The following is a 26093-nucleotide window of genomic DNA, read 5'->3' on the forward strand; positions in this document are numbered from 1 at the left end:
GTGGTCCCTGTATTCACATCAAACATGTCACCAGCATTACCATAACAGTTCCTGTCCTCAAATCAAACATCCTTCCATAAACACAATTTCATGAATACACTTGCCTTAAAGCTCAACCCCTTTTCACTGCCTTCATTACCATTGTTGGGCTGGTTAGATAGATTTTTAATTTATTTGAAAAATAACATAGCTTATCATTGTCCATGTTTGTCCAATCAGTTTCAAAAGCATATGAGACATTGCTGTGTGAATCTCGATTCTTTTCCCTCCAGTCCCTGGTGTGTTCGCCAGCCATGATGTTTTTCCGGAGCGAGGGCGAGACTGCCCCGAGGAGGCTGTTACTGCGAGGAGACTCCGAGGGGAGGGTGGTCATCTGGAAGCTGCCTGAGGTGTCTGAGAGACAGATGACACTTGTACGACAAGAGAGCTTTGACAGATTGCCAGGTACATATGTTGTATTTAACCGGATACTTATTAAATATATCAGAAAAACAAATGAGGGATCACATGAGTAATGGTAGGAAACAGTCAATATGCTGGTCACAGTCAATGATACCTGCTTCGAATGCTTCCAGGTTGTATGTACTCATATGCAAAATAGTCGAGGAACATGTGTGATCCATCTTGGCGTTATTGTATTGCAGTGTGTTGACAACTTTTATTATCATACCTCCATGTCTGAATGATGAGATCTGATTGGTTCACATGATCTTGATAACATACGATGTATCCCGCCTGGGAGGGAAATAAATTTCTGAGCGGGAGAATAAATCCCTTATGCAGCAACACAGGCTGCACTTGGATTACTGAGTGGGAGAATGAATCCATATACCATGCTAAGAAGCAAAAAGCCACACGCTGTTTCAGAGTCAATGAAAGTCTGTGACATCGCATAAAATTCACCTCAGCTCAATCGAACAACTGGGTTGTATTAATTTTGAGTTTGTGGTATACTGGTACCTGGAATAGTGCTGACTATGTTGAAAATAACATTCACTGACATTAACTCAACATTGATTTTCAATAGTCGTAGCTCTACGTTTGCTCTTTGAGATAAATGTCGTTTGATATGATTCAGCTGTGTGAGACCAACATTTAAAGAAGGTAATTGCATCAGTCTAAGCCCGATACTTGTGAGTCTTCTTGTCTGAACTTGTGTATTAGCATTATTTTCAGTAGATTTTAGTCTTATTATATGGGCCCCATATGGAGTTCCTGGTTAGAAAAGGTCCCCAGCAACCTATACTGGTGGTAGAGGTAACAATGGATCAATTGGTAGGCACAGTGACTCACAGAAAAACAATCTTGACATATGGACAAATAATAATCATAGTTCACTGGCCAACATATTATTCGACTATAGTCAAGCTTCGGACAAGTGGGTAAACTGTCAGATTGTTGTATGTGTGCCCTCCTACCTTGCAGCCCTCCCTCCCCGCTGTAAGACCACACTGCAGGAGGTGTGGGACAGCCTGTACAGGCCCCCTGCTGGAGTGCTGGACGGACTGGTAGGTATACGGTGCCCAGGAAACAACACTGTAGACGTCTTTCTGTGCATTTGTTTACTTGCAACATTTGTTGTCCAGGTGAACAATCATGGCAATGATAGCGAAGTCATTTTAGTTATATGGTCATAAATAACAGGAATTAAGCTGAAAACTTTTCTGAATGTTTACCACATGGTATGTGAATAATTGTAGCCTTATAGTGCTTCAGCTAAATTAGAGGGGCGATCGGGTAGCCTAGTGGTTAAAGCGTTCGCTTGTCACACCGAAGACCTGGGTTCGATTCCCGACATGAATACAATGTCACTACTTCTTCCTGAATTTTACTTTAGAGGACTTTAGAATACATTAGGAGCGACCCTACCCTATCGACCTGTGTATATCTGGATAGCATTGCTTGATTTGTTTCATTCAGTTGATGAAGGAAGTAAAATGAAGTAGCCTTAATAATAATAATAATAATAATTACAAGTGAATGTTCAGGGTGATACATTATATTTATTTTAGAATACTAAACGTGCTCAAGTTATGTAATACACAATTTCAGAGTTCATGACATCAGACATTAGGATTATGCCTTTTAATATTAGTTGAGAATTCCACTGAATACATTGAAATTCTTACTTGCTTGAGTGTCAGAGCTTCTCTTCATTTGTTCACTGAGTGAGACTAAGTTGGAATGAAATCTAAAGGAATAAAGACTAAAATGTTTAGTGGTTTATTGTGACTGTTATATTAATGTTGCGTGGTCAGTGTGATGAGAACAGGCAGTCCCTCCACATCTCGTCCACCATCTACATCCCGTCACAAGGCAAGCTGGTGTGCGGCCGCATCAACGGCACCATCGTCATCGTCCCTGCAACACAGAGCGTCATGCTTCAGCTTCTCACCACCAAGACACTCAAGGCTGACAGTAGGTCCTTTCAGTAGTGTTTAACCCTGGTTAATAGGCAGTTTGTGGGTGCTGCCAGTTGGGCAGGACAAGTTCCTCTGGGGGATTCATTAGTGTAAGACTTTCAGTTCCTCTCTTGTGACAGAGATATGAATACTCATGCCATGACACTCAAGTTAATTGTAATCATGCAGTCAGAAACAAGTCATGCATGAACATGATGAAAGTATGCACCAAAAAATAATCAAACATGCATTTGGAATTTTCCAGGAAATGACAGATTTTTGTTTAGAAATGCATCATCTGCGCATGACCGACATCGTTTTAGCTTTACGTTTGCTGTGAGGGGAAATCAGACATCTGTCAAAATGCCTTCAAAATGGAAAATAAGTAATTTCTATTGAAGAAATATTGTGAGGCGGAATGCATGTGCAGGAAAGATTGAAGATAATGATAATGTTGACATGATGCTACTCGATACCAGAGCTGGTGAATGTTAATTGAAACTGTTAGCGAGCTGATAGGTAGTGAATGTAACATATTGAAACAGATGAACACACTTAATGAACAAAAAGTCATATAACCTATTTCTTTTTTCATTGAAAAGTACTCTTAAGGTTGGCACACTTAAATATCCCAAAGGGCATGTCTAAACTTCCTTTGCGTGCCCTGTGGCACCCTGGAAAAAAGACTAGATCTCTATAAGTTGTATGACGATACGGCGATACAGGTTTGTGTACCGATACGAGTCCCACTTTACAATGCATTGATTTACAACCCCTATATTGGGATACATATGATACATTACATTACAAGTCATATTGGTATAAAAAGATGTGTTCAATAACAAATTTAAAATGTATTTGAACCTGTTCAACAACCAACTTATACCATGTTACACAGATTCTCTGGAATTTCATGGTTGGCTATAAGTAGCATTACATTCACAGTGCCCTCTATTCTATATGTTCCTGATCTACAATATCCCATCTTGGTCTCTGAAATTCAAAAACAAATGATTCAGGGTTCTGATTCACTTGCTAGAAGAAAGAATATCAACTTATGAAATAAAAGTACTACTGTATATCGCTGTGTATAAGGAGAGTTTTTCGTACCTAAAATGAGGGGGTTAAGAAGGGGGGTCGTCTTATACAAGGAGTCTAAGATCTCACATTTTTTTCCACTGACGATGTCAACTGGCGTCAGATAGCCAGCCCAGCATTTGACAATAAAACTTCGCATTTCGTCCTAAATAACTGTTCCAGTAACTATTTCCATACATATACATGATTTGTGTCTCTTTTCCTTGAATAAAGTTAAATAATTTCTGCAAATAAAGTTGAAATTGCCCCCGCCTCGATGCAGATTGTCAAACCAGCTGACACTGTAAAACAATCAACATCCGTGAGTAGAGAGCCAGAAGTACCGGTAAGCATTTGCATATGGCACACGTGACCTAACATGTGATAACCGGTGAAGCTGAAATCAATTCCCGCTGTTTTTACAGTTGTATTAACAACTGTTGGAGACGGTGTGTATAAGTGATTGTGGAATAAACACGCTGAATGTGAAGCAAACATAAGCCTAGTTAGTTACAACATAGTTAATTGGCGATTAAATTACTCACCATTGTCTCTTATATGTTATTACTTCATAAATGAATTTTATTTTACGGGCACCAATTTAGTGTCGTACCGTGTAAACACAAAATGGCAACATGTGCTGGAGTTACACACGCGACCAATCATCATAGAAAAAACAATGCAAGATAAACATATTTTTATTGCATATATAAGGTTTGTGTGCGCACTTGTGATGTGCTTCACTCAAGGTCGCCTTATACACGGAGTGTAGGATTTTGGGTTGATTTTAAAGGCGTGTACAGGGGGGTCGTCTTATACCTGGGGTCGCCTTATACACAGCAATATACGGTATATTGGGAAACAAATCGTATCAAACCTGTAATATCGGGATACGTATCGTATCACATCCTCACCATATCGTTACACCTCTAATTTCTATCATGTCTTACCGGTATTTATTATTCACTCACCATGCTGATGACCTGGGTGTTATACTTCACAAGATCACTATATGTGAAGCATGTTCTTCCCCTTGCTGTAATGTGGCTTCAGAATGATGCTCAGTGGTTATGATAAGCATGTCCTCCCTGTCAGATATTCCCACCAAGATCCTGCAGGGACATGACGGGAGGGTGACATGTCTGCTGTACCCCTTCAACGAGAGCACGCGGTACGAGCCCCAACATCTGCTGTCTGGGGGAGCCGACTTCTCGGTGATCCTGTGGGACATGAACTCCGGCTACAAGATCCACACCTTCACTGTACATGGCGGGGAGCTCACACAGATGTTGGTGCCGCCCGGGAACTGCAATGTAAGCAGACAATCTGGCTTGCCTGGTCCCTTGACCTCCATATATTGTTATTAGGTGTCATTTGTGAAATACAAATGTCGTAGATCTAGTGTGTACCAATGCTCTTTTCTGTCATCTTTAAAGCTAGGGAATGTACAGTTAAGAAAATAAGTGCCTTTCGTAAAGTAGCAATGGAACTTACGTGCAATTTTTTCATTTGTTATCAGCAAAAAGTATTGCTCCCTGGGTTTCACACGATTTCTACATTGGTGACAGAGGTGCATTTGGTGCATTATTTATACACGGCAGGGCCTAGATGGGATCACTAAGATATGATTATTTGTAGGAATGTAATGATTCCTCATGCTATCAATGGGCCACCCGCCCTAGTTAAGGAAGCCTAGTAGTTAAAGCCTAGTGTCACGCCAAAGACCCCGAATTTGTTTGCCACATGGTTAAAAAGTGTAAAGCTCTTTTCTGGTGTTCCCTGTCATGAAATTGCTGGAATATTGCTAAAAGCTGTGTAAAACTCACTCACAATGCATTGTGCTGGTATTGCTGTGAAGGAATGAATTTTGCATGTTAAATACTTTCAGACTCGGATCCTGTCTGCTGTTTGCTCGGTTGCCAGTGACCACTCTGTAGCTCTCCTCAGCATGAAGGAGAGGAAGTGTATCATGTTAGCAGGGCGCCATCTGTTTCCAGTCCAGACAATCAGATGGCGTCCCCTGGATGACTTCATGGTTGTCAGCTGCTCTGATGGCACAGTCTATGTATGGCAGATGGAGACAGGTCAGTGGGACACACACAATGTATTGTCTGGTGTACAGTTTTATTGAAGCTGGACGAAAGTAGTTGATCATAATGTGTATCATGTGGAGACACTACATTGGCAGTTACTTTAGCTGGTGTCACTTTATATGAGGTGTGTCAGGAAATGAATACTGTAGTATATTCCTGCATGAATTACTGAATGAGTTCTCAAAAAGTTTGCCGCAGCGCTGTTCAGTTACTCTCTGATGGTATCACTCTCACTGTTTCTGGTGAGTTTTATATCGTAGAGACTGGCTGCACAAGAAGTTACCTGACGTTACTCAATTTTCAACAGTGTCATTTTTTGTTGAATTAGAACAATACAGAAATGAAGTCTAGAAGTAGATTCTTGTGAAAAAGAGTACTGTTTTTTCCCAAAAAATATACTGACATCATCATCTGCTTGAAATTTTGCCAGTGGCTGCTATTGAATTAAGCATGTTAAGTATTACATCAGCATACATGTATTATGATCACATTGTTTTAGGCCAATGAGAAGTGCAGTCATAACATAGATCAGTAAAACTACTGAACATGACGAACCATTGTGACCGGGAAGGATTCATTACCTGTCTGACTGATGTTTTCGTATGGATAAGCCTTTCATGATATAGCAGTAGAATTGGTTCACTCTATCACAGGTATACTTATTAGATGTGGGTAGTTGGGCTGTGTACTGGTTAATGTGTTTGATCATAAAACTCAAGAGCTGTGAACATTTCCCCACATGGAGACAGTGTTGTCAGCCCACTTCTGGTGTGATCCTTTCCTGGAATATTGTCTGATCATAATTACTCTCTTTACAGAATATTGCTGACACAACTTAAAACCCTCGCTACTCACTGACTCCCAATCTTATTATGTTTCCAGGTCACCTGGATCGAGTTGTCCATGGCATTACTGCAGAGGAGATCCTCAACAACTGTGATGAAAATGCAACACCTATGGAGAGTCTGACCAATCCTAGTCTTACTCTGGCTCAGGCACTAAAGAGACGGAATCTGGCAACATTCAAAAACCTGGCCCAGCAGAAACTACAACAGCAACAAGCAGCTGCCCAACATCAGCAGCAGCAGCTGACACAGAGGCCACCTCCAGAGATGCTCAAACCTACCGGGTACCCCCTGCTTATACAAGGAGTGAGGACCAACACAAGGGACCCGGACTCACATGTGCTTTTCTTTGACACAGAGGCTTTGATTGGTATGTACCAGAAAATGTAGCATGTTCCATTCATTGCTGTTGCATATGCAATTCTATATCTAAATATTTGGATGTGAAATCAGTTCGATGGTTTATGTGATGGATTGTTAGGATAAAATAGGAGACCCTTTCTTTTGCTCCTTCACTTCCTGATATACAATATGTCCTGCTGCATATTTTGTTGAGATGGTGAGGTAGCCTAGTGATTGAGATGTTTATCTGTCTTGCTGAAAACGTACAAGGTTATAATGTGTGAAGCCAATTTCTAGTGTAGTTGCCTTGATATTGCTGGAATAGTCACATTACAAAAAGTGGCCTTAGGCCATAATCACTCACTCATAGTGTGACCAGTATTTTCTTCTTTTGGAACTGCTCATTTACAATCGGTTTCGAGATACAGAAATCAGAATGCTTCACTCACTTGTACCAAGAAGTCATGAGCCTCCATGCTGATGGCTGATAAGGAAATTAATTAGACATGTAGGGTTATCATATCTTGATGCAGAGAGCTATCACATAGGATTAAAGTTGAGTTCTGAGTTTTGTGAGATTAGTTCTTCAGTAATGTGTTATGAGATTTACTGATGCATGAGATGACATGAGACTGCTGTTGTGTGTGCAGTGCAACTGTTGACGGAGGAGTATTCCACCATGTCCCCCGGAGAGCTGGAGGCGAGGGGACTCATCGGGATGACAGAGGACCAGCTCATCAAGTCCTCTGGAGGCCTGGAGCTGTCAGACACACAACAGAAGCTCATGGGTAAACCATTGCATCACTAGGACCTGGCTTTGTTCCTTCTTCATTAACAGATGGGGCATATGTAGCCTGTAATGTGCTGTGCAGAGTTGTGTCCCTTTTGCATGCCATTAATCTATGATTGTGGGTTCATATCCCAGATTCACCTAATCATCTATATAGGTTTGTCAGCACCATACCCATGCTTGTTTGTTTCACCAAAGTGGTAAACCTCTAAACCCAGCATTACTGGGGACCCGTGGCCAAAGTAGCATCAATATCTATAACTCTCTCACTCAGTTACAATAATGTCATCTGATAGAAAGTCAACTCTGAATAATAGGGACATTTAGATACAGTTTATTCCCTCAGAAAATTACAATTTGTATAAACAATAATTCCTTCCTGTGAAATAAATTTCACTGTTCATGTACAGCTGATTTAAATATTTTTTGTAAGGTGAAAGTAAAGAGAAAGCAAATAATTATGTCTATGTTAACTTCATGTTTGAAGGAGAGGTCCTTTGGTAGAATTCCATGCTAACTGTAATGATCGATGTCCACAGGTTTCATAGCCAAAGCTAAGGAAAAGGCTGAGAATGTTGGTCAGAAGATACAAGCAAGGGCAGAGACAGCTGGACTCGTTCCTGTACAAACAGGAGGTCGTTTAACTCCCACAAGAATGAGTGCAAGTCCCTCAAGGCGAAGTAACACCAAGCCTGATGGCCTTGTTGTCAATGACAATTTGACACTGGAGATCGCTCAGTTCTTCATGTCATGTCTTCATGCATGGGGCCTGGATCCAGATCTTGATAGACTTTGTGTTAACAAACTTGGACTGCTGAAACCTCAGTGCCCCATATCGTTTGGCCTGCTGTCCCGCCAGGGCCACATGTCACTGATGCTGCCGGGATGGCACAAGCGTGTTTGTCAGGAGGAGTTGGTGGGCATCAGTGGCGACATTGGGAAGACAACTCTTGCTGATCAAGCTCGGACTGCAGCCATGAAGGGAATGGATAAAGGGACTGCTGATGAATCCAGCAAGAAGACACTGCTTGCACAGAGGTCAGGGAGTGTTCCGTTTGATGTAGAGCACCTGCTGTTCAGTGATGGGGATCTGGAAAGTGAGCTTCGTCACAACACATCTTCTGAGGACCAGAAGGCAGCGAGCCGGCCACCTCTGTCAGCCCTACAGGAAGAGACCAGGATCTTCTCTGCGAAGGCAAGATGGAAAATCTCCAGCGGTGTGACCACTCAGCACCTCCTCAGTGTAATCTCAGTAGCCAACACACTGATGGGGATGAGTCATGCCAGCTTCATCTTTGGTAAACAGAGCAGATCAAGGAGGTAAGTACATAACCATATTATTAAGGCATCAGGTAGCTCTTTGTTTAAAAAACTGGGAAAAATGCTAAATCAATGTCACCAGTGCTCATGTTTTGTTTGCAATTGTGCAACAATGGAGTGGATTTATGGTCACTCTGTTGAAGGTTTTCTCTATTTCTCAGTTATTTGTGTTGTGTAAGAAGTCATGTGCTTTTATAGCCACCTAAGTTGCAAATTTTCAAACCAAATAATCTCTTCCCTGTAACAGGAAGGGCAATAGTCAGTTCACCAATCACCATGGCATTATCATGAATGAGACTGACAGTGATGCAGGTAGTGAGGACGAAGACAGTGTCAGTATCCTGCAGGCCCAGATAAAGCAGGGCTGGAGTCTGTTAGCAGCGCTACACTGCGTGCTACTGCCCGAGCTGGTAGGTCCCGCTCACTACCAATCCCCTCAGCTGGAGATGCTGGCTCGCAGGTGGCAGGACCGCTGTCTGGAGGTGAGAACCTTACACTACGCTGGCTAGGTGGCCTTGCCATGTTGAATTTCAGGTCATTTCTTAGCTCACAATAAGAATAGTACATTGCATTTGCAAACATTAGTCAATTTTCTGCATGAAAGAGAAAGATAGGTTCATATTAATTTGAGTTTTCTGTCCATTATGTCCTTTGTCTTTTTGAGAAATATTATCAAGTGAATGTCTTCCATTTTGTTTGTTAATTATTTTCCCCATATATGAACCTTGTTCGTTTGCAAAAGATTTAATCTACAGCATTAATTTCAAACTGAGAAAAATCATAATGCTAAATAAAATCTCAGCTAAACTTTAGTAAGCCACAATGAAGTATTATTATATTTGCATTAAAATTATAAAACTGAGGTTGGAGGCATTTTAGTTTTCACTTTAGAAAAGAAAATTGACTATCTGTTCAAGGTATCAGTGGACATTACTTGTCGATGGATGTGAGTCCCATGCAGCATGAATGTTTGGTTGAACTATGTAGATGGCTTATTTCATCAAGTGACTGTTGAAGTTTTGTTTGACAGATTAGAGAAGCAGCCCAGGCTCTTCTGTTGGCTGAGCTTCGTCGGATTGGACCTGAAGGACGGAAAGCAATAATAGATGAATGGTCTCCATACCTGCCGACCTATGTGGACCCCCAGCACAGCCTGCTGAGTGACCCTCAACGTGGGGAGGAGGACGAGGAAGAGGAAGATGATGAACAGATGCTGGCAGGTGAGTACTGTCTGTACCTGAATGTTCATCAGCAAAATGGAAATAATTGACGTGCTGCAGGCTTTTTCGGAAGACTCTTAAACTAATGAATATGTTGTAGAGAACCAAGATTAGGAATTGGGTTTTTCTCATCAGGACCACAAAAACGATCTGCTACATGGTGAAATGGTAAAAGTGGTACTCCATAAGGAAGTGAATTTTACTCGTCTTATGTCATTTTTCACCCTGGTTCTATAGCTATATGACTACAACGTTGCTAATATGATGTAAAGTTTTAACTCGACCACTAACTCACTCCTTGTTAACTCAAAAATTAACTTTAATATCATTCTGAAACTTTTTCAACTTTTTGTAAGGATGCTAGCCTCTTCTCTAAGCACTCCTGGCTGTACAGGTTCATAATTATTCAAAATAGCAATATTCAAGAGCAAGTTTATTTGTCCCATTATTAACCCAGGATTTATCTTTATTAGAAATAACAATTTTAGATCATCTTGAAAAGTGATCTTTATTACCTCAGTACTCTTTCGTTGAGAACTATATTGTGAAAAGATGCAATAAAACCAAAAGTATAATATGATAAATATAAAATTATGCTTTTCTTTTCTTTTCAGGTGATTCTCCTGCCCACAAAGTATCTGTGTCATTTGAAAGTCGGCGAAAACAGGCAACTGCTATTGTGATGTTAGGTGTGATAGGAGCAGAGTTTGGGCACGAGATAGAACCCAACCGACGCAAGGTGGAGGAGATAAAGAAGGGCAAGAGGAATGTCCAAGAAGGCTTCAGTCTCACAAACTACAACCTCTCCAGACACACTAGTGAGTACAGCATCATCCAAGTACAAGGTCAAGTGTCCGTCACAGAATTGTCATTTTCATAGACACTCGGTGTGGGTCAATTGTGAGATCTTTAGCTCAGTTGTCAGTTCAGGAAATTGGCAAACAAATGAGTAGTTTGTTGCTTAAACATATTTGGTGTTTTGCTGCATAAGTTAATGGTTTCCCCTGTGTAGTTCCCTGGGGAAGAATAGGTCCTTAGCTGTCTTGCTTGTCTTTAAAGCTGACTGATAAATCGCTGGTTATGTAAGATTTGCACATTATTTTTCGAGGGATATGCGTCACATCTACAGTTTGAAGCGGACCTCTGAGGTGTCATCAGAGCAGCATCCACGAACAAACAGGTGGTTTATTGACCCGTACAATGAGGAAAGAAACTAACGAGATATCATTGATAATTAACCATAATAAGTACTGGGGACATATTCTAAGTGAGAACTTCGTTTGGGTCTAATGGATAGAGCATCTACCCGGAGAGGAGGAGGTCGGTAGTTCGATCCCTGGCCACGTCATACCAAAATACATTAAAATATGGTACTTCTTGTTACCCTGCTGGGGTCTAGGCATTATGAGATAAAACAAAGACTCTTTGGCATGGAGTGTCCGAGAGGGGTATCAATGTTAAACAGTGGCATAGAATCTCAGTGGGCTAGCTCTATGAAACTGACATTAGTCCGGACACACTTGAATGCACACAGACAGACAGACAGACAGACAGACAGATGACAATAAACCCCATTTCACCTCACTTCACTATTCTATATTATGTTTATGTATAACCGGCTAATGTAACTGAAACAGCCATTAAATATTCACAACACTCTTGTAACCTTAGATAGTTATCTACATAGAACAGACTGTCCATCCTTCTGTGTATTCCTCCATTATGATTAATTTCTGTTATTTCCAGAGCATAAGTCATACTCCATTCAAAATTGTTTGCAAAAGTAACCCCATTGTAAAGTATAATGTACCATTTGTTTGAGCCAGGTGAGCTACAGTAGCCATGGATGTTTTAACTCCTTCTTGTCCACGATAACATGCAACAGTTTGGCATTAAGTAAACAACAGTTTTGTGCAATAAATATTACCCTTGCCCCCTGTGCCAACACCTTTGGGTCTGCTAGCCCGGGCATGACTCTTAGCATCATTTTCTGGTTTTAGTGTTATTATTTGGACTATTATTAGACCAAATAGAATTTTACAAGACTTGGACTTCTGGATAGTGGCTTAAGTCGCAAACTGTTCTTGTATCACATTATCTACCAGTCTGTAGTGAAGGTGAGCTAAACCTTTCTATTTTCACCTTGTATTGTTGGATTAAATGGGTATTGTTGGATTAACCTGAGTCAGCTTGTCTGAGACTTGTAAAAGGACCAGTGACGTTTCCTTGTGTACTACAAATTTTACTATCAGGAAGATAGCAACTCTGAAGCAGATCGTTACTAGTGACAGTATTAATTTATTTCTAACCCTGCTTTCAAACTTCACCTTGCAGGCAAGGCTCTAACGTTCCTGTTGCTGACCCCTCCCAGTCCCCGCCTACCCTCCAATACCCCCATCCGCCGTGCGGCCATCGACCTGTTGGGTAGGGGCTTCACTGTCTGGGAGCCGTATCTGGACGTGTCCTCCGTGCTGCTGGGGCTGCTGGAGCTGTGTGTGGATGCAGACAGGCTACTGCCAAGGTGAGTCTCACACTCGTATCTATAGCCGTCCGGTGACTGCCAATCACACACTGGTGAATAATCATCAAAACGTGCATTTAGACCGTTAAAAAATGCTTGAGCGACAGGAACATCAGATGAGTGGCTTGTGTTGCAGAATGTTATCCCTATTATCACTTAATACTTTTGTGATTTTGCAACAAAAGAAGTAAAAGATTGTCAGCTTGGATATTGCTACCATTTTCTACATTATATGTGTATGTGGATCAGTTGGTTCTTTGACCAAAACAACTCCAAAAGAAATGAGCCAATTACAAGAATCTTTTGTATTCAGTGCAGGATTTCTAAGTTACAAATAGATATGGTATATACCCATGAATGGAATTAAAAAGAGGCCACCCTGACTGTAGACTGGATCCAAGGGAATGAAATATGTTCAATACCCAAATAACAGAATCAAATACCCAATGTAAATGTTAACATGTGAGTAAACGCTCAGTGGCTCAAACAATTATTTGGAGCCCTGTGTATGAGTCACTGCTTACGCTATCAACACTGGTTATCAACACATTCACTTACTAGTACAGATAGATGCTGTTTCCATTCATGTCTTTGCAATTGTAACAGCGGTACTCTGGTCCTCTCAAAGATAAGAGAGTACTTGTTGGGTTCAAGGGATTTATTTTCAATGGGCGTAGAGAACTACACAGTAGTCCGGATCTGCCCTAAAACATACATAATTTGATATAAATATCATGGGTATCATTATAAAGGCACTAAATAACAACAATACTAATTATACATTTAGATCTATAGTTCCTTACTTTTGGCATATATATATATTAACAAATCCTTCCAGATAAAACAAATTACACTCTATATATATATAGTTAATAATGCATAATTAATAAAACATAAATAGCATACCTCGTCTCAGGGACGCAGGCTGGAAACTCTCTTATAGAGATGTGCATTGAAATAGCCCTGCACAAATAAGTATACTACATATAAATATATTACATAGCCACAGTTATACTAGCGTGTATGGAATACAAGCATTATAAATTCTACAAAATACTATACCTATATACATAATACATATATCACTTCTAACCAGTTTAAATCTATTTTATAAAATGTACATTTGGCTATTATCTCAGTCAAATACACAGTTAAGTTGAATTAAGAATACATTACAATGTCATAATACAATGCTAGCCAAAATACTATATCCAACAACAATGATTAAAATACATAACCTAAGCTTCCAGATAAATAAAGTAATAATTAAATGAACTTACCCTATATGATTCAGTGTAGAGAACGTGTTGAGAAAATATGTCCTGACTGACCAGTAGAAGTGTGATCAGTGTCCCCACATAATTGCAGAGAACATGCAACAAAGCTAGATCACAAAGAGCACCTAATCACAGGCCAAGCCTGTGACCGACCCATTGACAATAGCCAAGAAAGAAATGGCTGAACTACCCAAGCTATATACAGAACTAGCTTACCTGTGAATTAGTAGATTTGTGCAAGTGCTGAAGTTAACACAAGTATTTAGTAAAATAAATGTTAAATATTTAGGTTAGCTTATTAATTTAATTCATGTTTGGTTACTATGATGATACTTTAAAATCTAACAATATTCTATTTACAAGCATACTGCTACATAATCACTGGCAGGCATGTGTCTGTCATTGTTTTTGTGTGTGAACATGTTCTGCAATTTCTTTCGATGTTTTGGACAAGGATTATGATGCCGCTACTTTCACTGACTATAGCTGGTCCTGGTTGAGTGTTCAGCATGACCACTAGTCTGCTTGTCCAATGCCAGTGAAAATCTGTAAGGACTAGTAGCTTTCTTTCTAATTGTGATGATATTACATGAACAGGTTTTTTGCATGTTGTGTCTACCCATGAGAACTGATGACAATTTCTGTTTTGTGAGTAAGGAGTTCAAATTACTGTTAACTTGTGAAACCAAGTTGAGTGTGGATTTGTTTGTAGTACACTGTGACCTTGATTAAATGGAGAGAAAAAAATAAAACACGTTGATATTTCAATGTGGTTGGCTCTTTCTTACTGGCATAAAATAAATTGTTTTTTCTAATGACTTTATTGTTCAGGATAGTAATAATAATGCCTCTGTTTGCAGCATGAGCTATGGGCTCCCTCTGACCCCAGCAGCAGATGCCTGCAGATCCGCACGCCATGCTCTGTCCCTGATAGCAACAGCCCGACCCCCAGCACTCATCATCACCATGGCCAAGGAGGTGGCACGATACAACGCCCTGGCACAGAACACCCAGTCTCAACATGCACAGATCCTCAACTCTGTGCTGGTCAGAGCCAAGCAGGAGATCCTCCATGTTATTGAGCTGCTGGTCGAGAAAATGCCAAATGATGTGGCTGATCTCATTTGTGAGGTAAGTATATGCTTTCTTTTAATAGGATCTCAGACTTGTCAGTTCTTTCTCCCTCTTCCACCCTCCCCCCAAATATTAAATGGTCAGTCTCTTCTGCAGTAGTATTTGATGTTCTGATTGGATACTCACATATTTGTTTGAATTCAGATGAAAAAGATAATGATTAATGATTGACAGCATTTTTTTACGTCTATTGATATTATTTATGTTACCAAACTTGTCATCAGTATTTTGCCATTGGCCCATGGACTGTTGTGAAGCATCAATACACCCCTAGTGATAGTTTCAAGGGGAGAAGGTGTGTGGAGCGACAATGTCTGACAGCCTGTACAATGTTGTGTTCCAGGTAATGGATGTGACCATGCATTGTCTGGAGATAACCCAGCTCAAGGCCAAGGGGCTGCAGGAACTCTTCCCAGCAGTCTGCAGGTAGGGTGGGAGCAGAGAGGGTTGAACATGCAGGAAGGGGAAGGTAGGATGGGGCAAAGGTGGAGGGCATGCAGGATGGCGCAAGGGGGGAGGAGGAGGGACAAGCAGCATGAGGCAGGTAGGTTGGGACATTCAGGGAGAGGCAGGTAGGGTGGGGCAGGAAGGGAGGGACAAGCAGGGAGAGGCAGTCAGGATGGGACATTCAGGGAGAGGCAGGTAGGGTGGGGCAGGAAGGGAGGGACAAGCAGGGAGAGGCAGTAAGGGTGGGACATTCAGGGAGAGGCAGGTAGGGAGGGACAAGCAGGGAGAGGCAGTCAGGGTGGGACATTCAGGGAGAGGCAGGTAGGGTGGGGCAGGAAGGGAGGGACAAGCAGGGAGAGGCAGTCAGGGTGGGACATTCAGGGAGAGGCAGGTAGGGTGGGGCAGGAAGGGAGGGACAAGCAGGGAGAGGCAGTCAGGGTGGGACATTCAGGGTGGGACATTCAGGGAGAGGATGGTAGTGTGGGGGCAGGAAGGGAGAGGCAGTCAGGGTGGGACATTCAGGGAGAGGCAGGTAGGATGGGGAAAGGAGGGAGGGGCAGGTAGGGTGGGGCACAGAGGAAAGGTAGGGAGGGTCATGTTTTGCAAACAGTCAGGGACATCTTCAATTAGTGGGGATCCTGGGGTCCTTGAGAGTTGCTGCTATAATACTTGAATCTAGGAACACCAACAATCTTAAAACTTTGTCATTAGGACTATGACAAGTACCCCTTAATTTGAACCATTGGTTTGGGTTGTCAAATATAACCACAAACTGTGGTCAAGTTAAAAAAAAAAAGACAGCCTATGACGTTGCAAATAATATGCATCGCTGATTTGTCAGGTCAAGACTCGATTATTTACAGGCTGCAGTGACATAGGTGAATACTGCTGGCTGCAGTGATAAGCAGCGTTCACTCATTCAATTATTATTTTGATATGTATAGGTTCAGTATGGTATCGTACTGTGGACAAACCAAGCGGATCTGGGTGGGGGCCAAGAACGGTGGCCTGGCTCTGTACGAGATGAAACAACATGCCAAGTGTCAGGTAGAGGGACATTATTTACTTACAAAAAGCTTAATGTTATTGAATGATACGTTCGTAAAATAAAATACTAAAGAGGGGCAGTGATGCCCATTTTGTCTCATGCTAGAAATTAGTGCCATGTTGAAACTGTCTTTTGTGTAATTAAATTAATCATTAATTGATGGGTACAGTGGTAGAAGTTAACAAAGTGACTTTTGAAGGCTTTTGTGAAACTGTAAGGACTGAGAAGACATTGCACAAGTAGGAATATTGCCAAAACAATATTTATCAGGGGTAGAAACTAACATATTTAGTCCAATAGTCCTTATAATGATAACATATAGCAAAACCTTTAAAAATGGCAAATTTCAACTAGTCCTTATGATACCTTAACTATTGGTCAGTTTGGCAAGGACTACAGGACCCGTGCCAATTTCTAACACTGATTTACGCTTGGAACAGTTTCATAGTTTTACAAAACAGGTGACTCTCTAATTCTACACTGTTATGGATGATTGTATGCAGTACTGACACCATGTTTGCAAGCATGTTTGTATGTGACAAAGCAATGTATTGTTGTACACTGTTGTTGTTTCCAGCTTATTCCAGGCCACCATGGTCCAATCATTGCCGTGTCTGTCAACCCAGACGGCAAGTTCCTGGCCACTTTCTCCCATGTTGACAGTAAACTCAAGTTCTGGCAGGTAGGAACTGTCACCCTCACAGACTTCTCAATAAAGAATGTTGGCATTTGTAATTGAAGACGTTATAAAATGACTACATCATGAATTAACCCTTGCTACCAACATTAAAAGTTTTTTTCAATTCCCAAATTTGCCTGATGTATATATTATAAACCTTTGTCAGACTGACATCAGTGGAGGATCAGTGCACACATACATAGTAGGTCACTAAATCCAGCCAGATGTCAATAAATCCATCTCCACTTCACTTCTTCAGTGGGGATTCCAGGTTAGAATAGGTCCCCAGCAAGCTATGCTGGTCTTAGAGGCGACCAAATGGATCGGGTAGTCAGGGTTTGTGACCTTGATTATTGCAAGGCTTAGTACCCTGAAGACGTGGATCGTTGCTTATAGTATCGATCACTGGATTGTCTAATCCAGGTTTGATTATTTATAAGCTGCCGTCATATAGCTGGAAGATTGTTGAGTGCAGCGTTAAACATCACGCATGCCAGCACGCACGCACGCACACACACACACACACCTTGTTGTTGAAGGGCAAGTTTGTTTAGTTTCCTTGCTGCTATGTTTCAGACTGCTTCGTCTTCTCTGTTTGGTATTGGATCTCAGCAGACCAAGTGTATACGGCAGTACACTACTGCGCCGTGTCAAGTAACCCCAGTCACCAACATCCTCAAACTCGTCCGACTTGTATGGATTGACAACAGAACCGTTGTCTTGCTCACCGTTGATGGAACAGAGACAAAATATTCTGTATAGGATGATGAATTGATTCATGACACATATCTGGGCATTATGTGCTTGAAGAGCGAAAGGCTGTGGAATCAGTATCAAAACATTGTTGGTTGAAATATCTTCAGCACTTTAATATACAAAAAGCTTCAAGCAATTCTTCATATGTTGGTGTAGTACAGTGTGTTCTGATGTAGTTGAGACTTCTAGGGGTGTAACGATTGATCAACTAGCAACAGCGGGATTGTTTATGGCCCAAAGGCAATACATAGATGACAAGCTAAGAAATCAATTGCTAACATCACTACCGTACTACACTGTCAGTAGACCTACGGTAATTGTATTAATAAGATACATAGTAAGTCTCCTTACTTGAAGAGCCATGGATATCCATTCATAAAGTATACTTAATTTTTTACAGACAATATTGGGATGTACCTCCCATAATTCATAAAGCGATATCCTGTGAACTAAGACAAAGTGAGCATGTAAGACTTTGTCATCATGTCAAAGAATGCAAGGAAATCTTCTTTGTGGGATATACTTATGAAACTATCGCAATGTCATTGCAATAGTTGGTCATATATTGCAGTAACAAGGTTAAAAATTAACGCAAGTCTGCTAGTCCAAGGTTAGTACAATTCAGGAAGGACTAGCATGACTAATGACATTCCCTTGTGGACTACCACTTTTGCCATTTGGTAAATGGTAACTCTGTAACCAATTGGTTGGTTTTTTTCTACCCGGAAGTGAAAATTAATATTTCTATCCCAGCAATAGTATTGATGTAGTAGAGATGTTCTCGATTGTCACCCCAAGAGACTTCCTATGCATTGTCGTGCAGCTTGGTTGCATGTAGTGAAGCATTCAGCGCTATCCAGGCTGGTACATAACTGTATACACACTCAGTGTTGTTGTGGTCAAACCATTGCTGCCTGCTACTTGATTTATCACTGATGGAAGGTCTATATTTAAAGGCAAGAAGTGAGGATCAGCCATTTCAGTAAAGTGTGTGATCCCGTTTACACAGTTATCGTTACTCCTCTACTAAACATGTTAGGATGCTAGGAAGGCTGTAATCATACACTTGTAGCAGATACCATGGTGTGCAGAGTTGTGTCCCTTGGGCATGCCGTCAGCCTACAGTCATGGGTTTGAATCCCAGGTTCAACATGATTATTTTTCTTGGCTTATCAGCACCATTCTCATACTTGTGGGGTTCACCAAAGTGGTTATATCCAATGACCTGCATCACTTTGGGCTTTCCTCCCACATTTAAATATCATGACAGGTTATTACTGATTTACTGTTCAAAGCAGCATCAAACACAACTCTCTCACTCACTCACTCACCAATCACACTCGCTCAGCGTACTTTAATACACTGTATTCCAACACTGACCACAAATTTAGTATTATTTAGTAAACTTTAAACTTTTTAGCTTATCCTGCATTACTTCTTAATGCATTTACTGCTGCTTTTTGACAGAAAGACGAACTGTGTGAGACCACAAAGGGTACAAATCATAAACCAAAGAGACTATAGTCAGCAAACGATGAATGTAGAAACATGCAGTACAGCAACACAATAAGCTTTGTTTCCACAAGGTAAACAATAGTATGTCTGCCCGTGGAGGTGACCAAGCAGTAATGTGCTTTGATGTGACATCATAGCTTCCGGGTCACGTGCCGACTGTGCGAGGGTGCTGCCTCTACTGGTTGGAACAACGTTTCTTTAGCAGCTGGATCTCACACAGTTCATCTTTCTGTCAGAAAACAGCAGTAAATGCATTAAGGTGTAATGCAGAATAAGTATACAAATGTAAAAAATGTAAAAATGCCTGTGTTATGAAGAATGTAATCATTATATGCCTGTCATTATCCAATCCTCAGTATTCATAACAGTTCAAAATATTTGTCTACATCATCACAAAACACATCAGTTTTATTGGTAAATAAACCTGAGAAAATCTCTGCTTACCATCTCATTTCAATGAAATGAATAGATGCAAGCACAGCAGTTACAGGAGAGTGAGACTTCGAATTACTTTGCTGTGTGTAGGAGCTCTCAGAATCCTCTTGTTAGGGGTAAAGGTCAAACCTTGGTACAAAACAGGCTTCTGTTCTGGTTTCTGTAGGTTTGTCAGTAATTCAGCATTTTAGTAACAGTCCATTGTTGATAAAAACTGTTGTTGTAATTACACGACAGGTGATCTTTGATGGAACAATTCCAATTATGTTTGAGTCATTCCATAGTGTACATGGGAAGTATCTAGTCATGTATATAGCACTACACAAACCAGGAGACTTGGAGAGAGGAAGACACCAGCTGGACTGGTGCTGAACATCATGGGGAGCAGGTGCTTGTACCATCCCAGGGATTTACCCAGGTCATACTATATGGGAGTCATGTGAACTCTGAATATGGGGGGTCCCAGGCATGATTAGGGAGTCCAAAGTACTACTGTTCCATAAACAAATGAAATTTGAAGTATTAAGGAAGCCTTAATTTATAGATGGGGCTTAACATAAACTGTATAAAAGAAAATCCGACATGGACAGTAGAATTAATGTGCATGCTACTTTGCATAGCTATTGATATCTCATATCCCATGAGATTTGTAGTGCAAATTGTTGGCTCTCAATTTTTTTCGCATATTGGGTTAATATTTTGGGTTAATATTAAAAGACTTTTATTTTATTACAAGAACGTGATTAATGGGAAATGCAATGAGATACACTTCAGTTGATCTACTGCCAGATAGATTGTATGAAAAGATTTTTGTACATTAACTTTTGATTTTAGAGACTTAAGTCATTATCAAATATTAGCAGAAATATTTAAAAGCGTCTAAAATTGTATTCCAGCAGGCAGTTCCGATGCTTTGAACAATGTTTTGTATATTTGGCAACAACTTCACAAAGGCTAGGGTGGAAGGTGGCTCCATGATGTTCAGTGCGAGTCTAGCGTACTGTGTGAGATGGGTATAACATCTAGCTTACTGTGTATATACCATCATCACCTGGGTGGATGCTCCCCTGCCTCAAATTAAGCTGTCAATTGTTTATAGATTTTGTTATGATCAAATGTAAATAAGAATCAGTTGGCTGAACGAACAAAACATAATGACCTCAACCAGGCAACTTTGGTGTTCATCCTGCAAAGTGTTGTAGAATTGAGAATGTCTGCTGGTATGGTTTTGTGTTCACTGTCAATCGCCCAGAAGTGAATCAGAGTAGCGCCTCAACATCCGATAAACCACGTCATTTTAATTTCTTCTTGTTGCATGATGTCATTGCACTGTATGATGTCATCAGTGGAATGTCGCTGCACGAAAAAATGTAAATGTGCACATTTATATTAATTTCTTGAAAAAAATTCACAATATATTTCTTTTGGATGAAATTTTTAGTGATATATTTAAAAAATAATTATACCTTATCCAAAACTGTCACACACAGTATGTGTTTGCTCAGTATATGGCTATTGTAGAGTGTAAATTTGGTGCAATAGCTTACAATAGTCCACAATAAAATGCACACTTACCTCCTCCTTTCTTTATTTGGACTGATTAAATAACAAGCATTTTTTGAAATACCTATCTTAGAAAAAGTTAAATACTCTCAATACACACCAGCAGACATCTTTAACGGTTTGAGAATCTTGAGGTACTGTGTTTGAGACAGGGGAGACTACTCAAGTGATGGTGTTTGGGAGCAACTACTTACTACTGATACAACATGCTTATGGTGAAGCCACAAGTTCTCGCATTACTGGTATTGCTTGTATTATAAATCTTTTTAATTATCATATATTTTGTGTGTATCTTCATGTTGTTGTCTTGTGTGTTGTCTATGAACATTCCTTATGTACTGTGAGAGTCAATTCCAATTTTTAGAGGACCATTTTGAAAGAAACACTTTCTTCTATGAATTGTCTTCTGGGGAAATAAATCAATAATTGTCCATTAAGACATGCCCTCAGCTTTTTTTACTTACCAATCTATCTTTTATGATTGAGTAACTTTAGCACTGTCGTGTGACAATAAGGTTCAAACTACCCATGATAGTCTGGTTTCAGATGACATTATTACTGCCATGTGTGAAACTCAAAAAGTGTCTCTGTGAGATTGGGCAACTGTTCATATTGATCTACATTGTACAATTTGATTCAGCAGACAACCAAAGCAGTGTTTGAACAACTTGAATCCAACTTTGAAAGAATGACAATTTGCTCCAACCAAGTCACCCTTTAATGCTAAACTGCTGGGCCAAAGAAAGTGTACACCTGTGTTTGATGATGGCTGACGATGAAACAAGGAAGAAATGGTTATTTGATGGTGAAATATTTGATACGAGTATCATAGGCGATATTACATGCATCATATCAATGAGTATCTTACAACAAGTCAGCCCTTTAAGGCATTAAACATTTTGATACCGTTTGTAATTTTTTAGGAAAAATCAAAGTTTCAAGTATATACTTTCTTTTGCCTGGCAGTTTAGTAATATTTAAACTTGGATCTCATCAAAAGAGATCTTTTGAAAAAAATTAATTTTCTTTTAAATTTAATCTTTCTTCTTCAACGTTGTGTTGTGTTCTATATTTGTTTGATGGATTAATATATAGCTTAGCCAGATAGCTTCACCTGTTTCAACGCTGTGTGTATGTTGTGTCTATTGTCGGTACTTAACTTGTATGTTCAAGTGTATTGAAGGGTATACGAGTACACCTGTATAGAAATCGTGAGGATCATCCTCTACTTGGCTGTGAAATGTGTAAATATGTATATATGACATGAAAAGAATGTTGCATACTAACATGACTAGGAATGTGTAATTTGGTGATTATTTAGTTTTATGGACTTGATGAAATAGATACATGTATTGCTGTTTCAGAGAGATGATTTCTTATCTTCTCAGTCATGTTGTGTACAGCTACAAATTTCCATATGTCACTGTCATTTTGTAAAGATCTTGATCTTTTTTATGCATATAGTCATTAAATGTCATTACATATTTAGAGAAATTGAAGATTGATATTCCGCATAATATCACTGTCAGTAAGTAAACTGACTAGCATAGAGAGTAATGGTTCCACAATGTCTTGATGCTGTGTCGATGTTGATACAAGGCGGTCTGTGTGAGGATGTTTCGTTTGGGTAGTATTGTTTATGCTTAAAGGTAATAGTCCATTGTTTATGCTTAAACTATTGTTAAAGTATGAATATCAGTTATTAAGGTAAAAAAGTCAACAAAAGAAACATTTAAACTTGACAACATGACAAGATGAAATAAAAAACATGTTGGGTGAATAACTTTTTTGTTGTAAGTCATTAAGTGAATAATCCAGTTCCACACAGACAGTAGAAACAGGAAAGAAACTAAGGATATCTTGAAACATGACCCATCTACTGTGACATATGAAATAGTCCATCCTCTGGTATTATTATTCTGATACAGACAGTAATCAGTATTGTTGAAACACACCAGAAACAAGTGTATACAATCTCCAGTAGAGTTGTCCATTGAGACAACACACTTCAAGGATCTTCAAGCATCAGGATCTGGTTGTAAATATAGATATTCAAAAGTAATGTACAAAGGATTTTGGGATAGTTACTCCTGCGCATTCCATATCACAAAACAAATTGCAACAGTCTGACTGCTAGTTAAACTGGTTGTTAGCAACACCTTCTTGTTCGGCCACTTGGAACATGGAGGTTCCATGCAAAAACAGCTCAAATTAAGTATTACCACACATATAGTATTGTGGCTTATACATTGCAATCAGCGTCAACACGTGAGCTTGGTATATTGACTGATGACTTACAACCTACTGTGTTAGAATATCAGGAGGTCCTTGAGATTTTCTGCTATAGTATTTAATCTATGGTCCCTTAAATTTTATTTATGACATTTGGATTAGGACAAGGCCTCTGTGACTTCTGAGCAATGTTTGTATGGAGAAACTCACATGAATATCATTTGATTCAACACTTAATGACTAAAGTTCAAAACTCTGAGGCTGAAATGTTGATCCATTCATATGGAAAAGTAATAAGGGTGAGATTCAATCTGGGTATTTATCATCCAAAATCATTCTTCCAATTTTCTCAGTCTGTAAACAGTAAATAAACAGTGTCTTGAGTGTAAAAAGTACAGCTAACCAGCCGCAAAGATAAGAGATGTCATTTTATTGGGACACGGTAACAGACGTCACAATGGTTGGCAAAGCATTGTGATGCAATTTCATTTATGTCTCCCATGCTTACTCCTGTGGAAGCCAGTTTGGGATGATAAATGTATGTTGTATAACATTAATATTGATTCATGTATACTTCACAGGGCAGAGAATATGACCTGATTCATGGTTTGATGTGTTTTATGTATATCTTGTATGCTATGTATTTGGTGTGATTGTATGACCCTGATGTATATATACCTGTATTGGATGAGTGCTATGAGACAGAGGAGTGCAGTATGATTGTCACAGTGTGAGAAGGCCTAACACTGCCAAGTCCACCAGGTGGAAGAAGCATTGTCCCAAACTGAAGCCAGATCCAAGTTCTGTTTTGGAACTAAGCAGTTGATGTTCAAGGAGAGGCTGTTTTGTTTGTAAATATTTTGTTCCAGAAAATACTTTAAAAGTAATTTTGCCTCATGTTTGAAGACTAGTTGGCTAAGTGATTGACCATATTGGTAACAGGACTCTTGAGATTTGTAAATGTAAATTAACGATATAGAAGGTCTCTTTTTCTCTAGCATTAAGTTTGTTTGCTAGGATATAAGCTGTATCAGGTACATCAGTAACATCTGGATCTGGCTTTCATAAACATTGTGTGAATACCAAACATACATGTGTAACCACAGCAACAATATATTTAGTTTCATAGATTTTGATATGTGGATTATTCCCATGTTGCAACACCTTTAGTATTTAATGTGATACGTGAACAGGCAATGTGAAGGATTTTTACACTGTTAACATATCAGTGACCTTAACAAGGTGTAGATTGTTGCTCATACAGTCAGCCACTGGTTTGCTTCGCCAGATCTCTATTCTGGTATACTGCTGACTGTGGCATAATCGTCACGATATGGCTGAAATACTGCTGATGTGACGTTAAATATTAACTCACTCACTGTGGCATAAAACAAGATTAACTCACTCCCCATATTAGCTTTGTTCAGCGTCCCATCATTGTGTTGCTACAAACAGCCAGTCTAGTATTAGAACACTGTTTCCAATATTCTAAACACTCACTGTTATCCTAAAGAACATCATGAATAGTTTGCATGTATATAAAAGAATTACTGGTTGTAACAGTTTCTGATATCAATATCATATTTAAAAAGATTTTTTTTGAAAGAAATATTAACACATTATTTTGGGTAACATGGACGACTGTGTGCAAAATAAACACTGGTGATGATGTTGTTGCCAATTATGTTGGTTTGATGTCAGTATAGCTGTCCTCTTGAGAATTAATAGAATTTTAAGACCATATAAACCATTATTATAAGTAACTAGCCATTCCCTAAAAAACATTTCGGCTGCTCTGAGGATATCAGACTCTCCAGGGAGTCAAGATGTGTAAACATACAAATCATCTGCACAACAATGGAATGATAAAATTTTTGTCGGCTGACTCTTTTCTGTTTAATGTCTGAATCTGTTCCACTGAAATATTTTGTCATTATCCCTGGCACCATCTTGCTGTGTCTGCATGTCCGACTAGAGCCAGTATGGTGCATGGCTTCCCACCAATACGATGGTGCACTCTCTTGAACAGTGCATCAATAAACGTCACCGTGTGAGCATGGGGACTCCTCTTTTATATGATCATAACAGGTCAAGGTTGTAGTATTTTGTATCTGTTTGATTTTCTGAAGGTTAGAGGAACGTATTAGGTTTTAGTGACCTATATATACCAGAGAAATACTAGTGAAAATAAGTTAAGAACACCTTGTTCTTTCAAATTACTGGAGTTGACCTGTCATGCCATGATATAACTATTGTAGTATGAAGTTCTTTAACTTCTTTTGAGTAGTATACCTGTAGACTGTGTGATAAGAAAACTCTTGTTTCGTTTGTGTAGATTCAATGTTTCAGCTGAATGTCCAGTTAGGTCAAACTTATTTATTGCTCACTTTACAGATT

The 26093-nt window shown here is 39.7% G+C and overlaps 1 protein-coding gene across 7 annotated transcripts in view; it reads left to right on the forward strand.

The window, feature by feature from the left end:
* The window catches only part of LOC124142531 (WD repeat-containing protein 7-like), a 42741-nt gene extending 24304 nt beyond the window's left edge, over positions 1-18437 (forward strand). For all 7 annotated transcript variants that reach the window (XM_046511065.2, XM_046511066.2, XM_046511067.2 and 4 more), the window contains 17 exons: positions 273-444; positions 1426-1508; positions 2259-2418; positions 4575-4792; positions 5368-5563; positions 6455-6787; positions 7410-7547; positions 8089-8869; positions 9117-9351; positions 9900-10089; positions 10704-10907; positions 12424-12610; positions 14748-15018; positions 15365-15447; positions 16413-16515; positions 17094-17198; positions 17772-18437. In XM_046511065.2, the coding sequence (XP_046367021.2) occupies positions 273-444; positions 1426-1508; positions 2259-2418; positions 4575-4792; positions 5368-5563; positions 6455-6787; positions 7410-7547; positions 8089-8869; positions 9117-9351; positions 9900-10089; positions 10704-10907; positions 12424-12610; positions 14748-15018; positions 15365-15447; positions 16413-16515; positions 17094-17198; positions 17772-17957 (3645 nt within the window). In that variant the 3' untranslated portion in view covers positions 17958-18437. The remainder of the gene's footprint in view (positions 1-272; positions 445-1425; positions 1509-2258; positions 2419-4574; positions 4793-5367; positions 5564-6454; positions 6788-7409; positions 7548-8088; positions 8870-9116; positions 9352-9899; positions 10090-10703; positions 10908-12423; positions 12611-14747; positions 15019-15364; positions 15448-16412; positions 16516-17093; positions 17199-17771) is intronic.
* The last annotated feature ends 7656 nt before the right edge of the window (positions 18438-26093 follow it).

The sequence above is a fragment of the Haliotis rufescens genome, unplaced genomic scaffold, assembly GCF_023055435.1.
Source record: "Haliotis rufescens isolate VD_foot unplaced genomic scaffold, xgHalRufe1.0.p SCAF_17, whole genome shotgun sequence".
NCBI classification, from domain to species: Eukaryota; Metazoa; Mollusca; class Gastropoda; order Lepetellida; family Haliotidae; genus Haliotis; species Haliotis rufescens.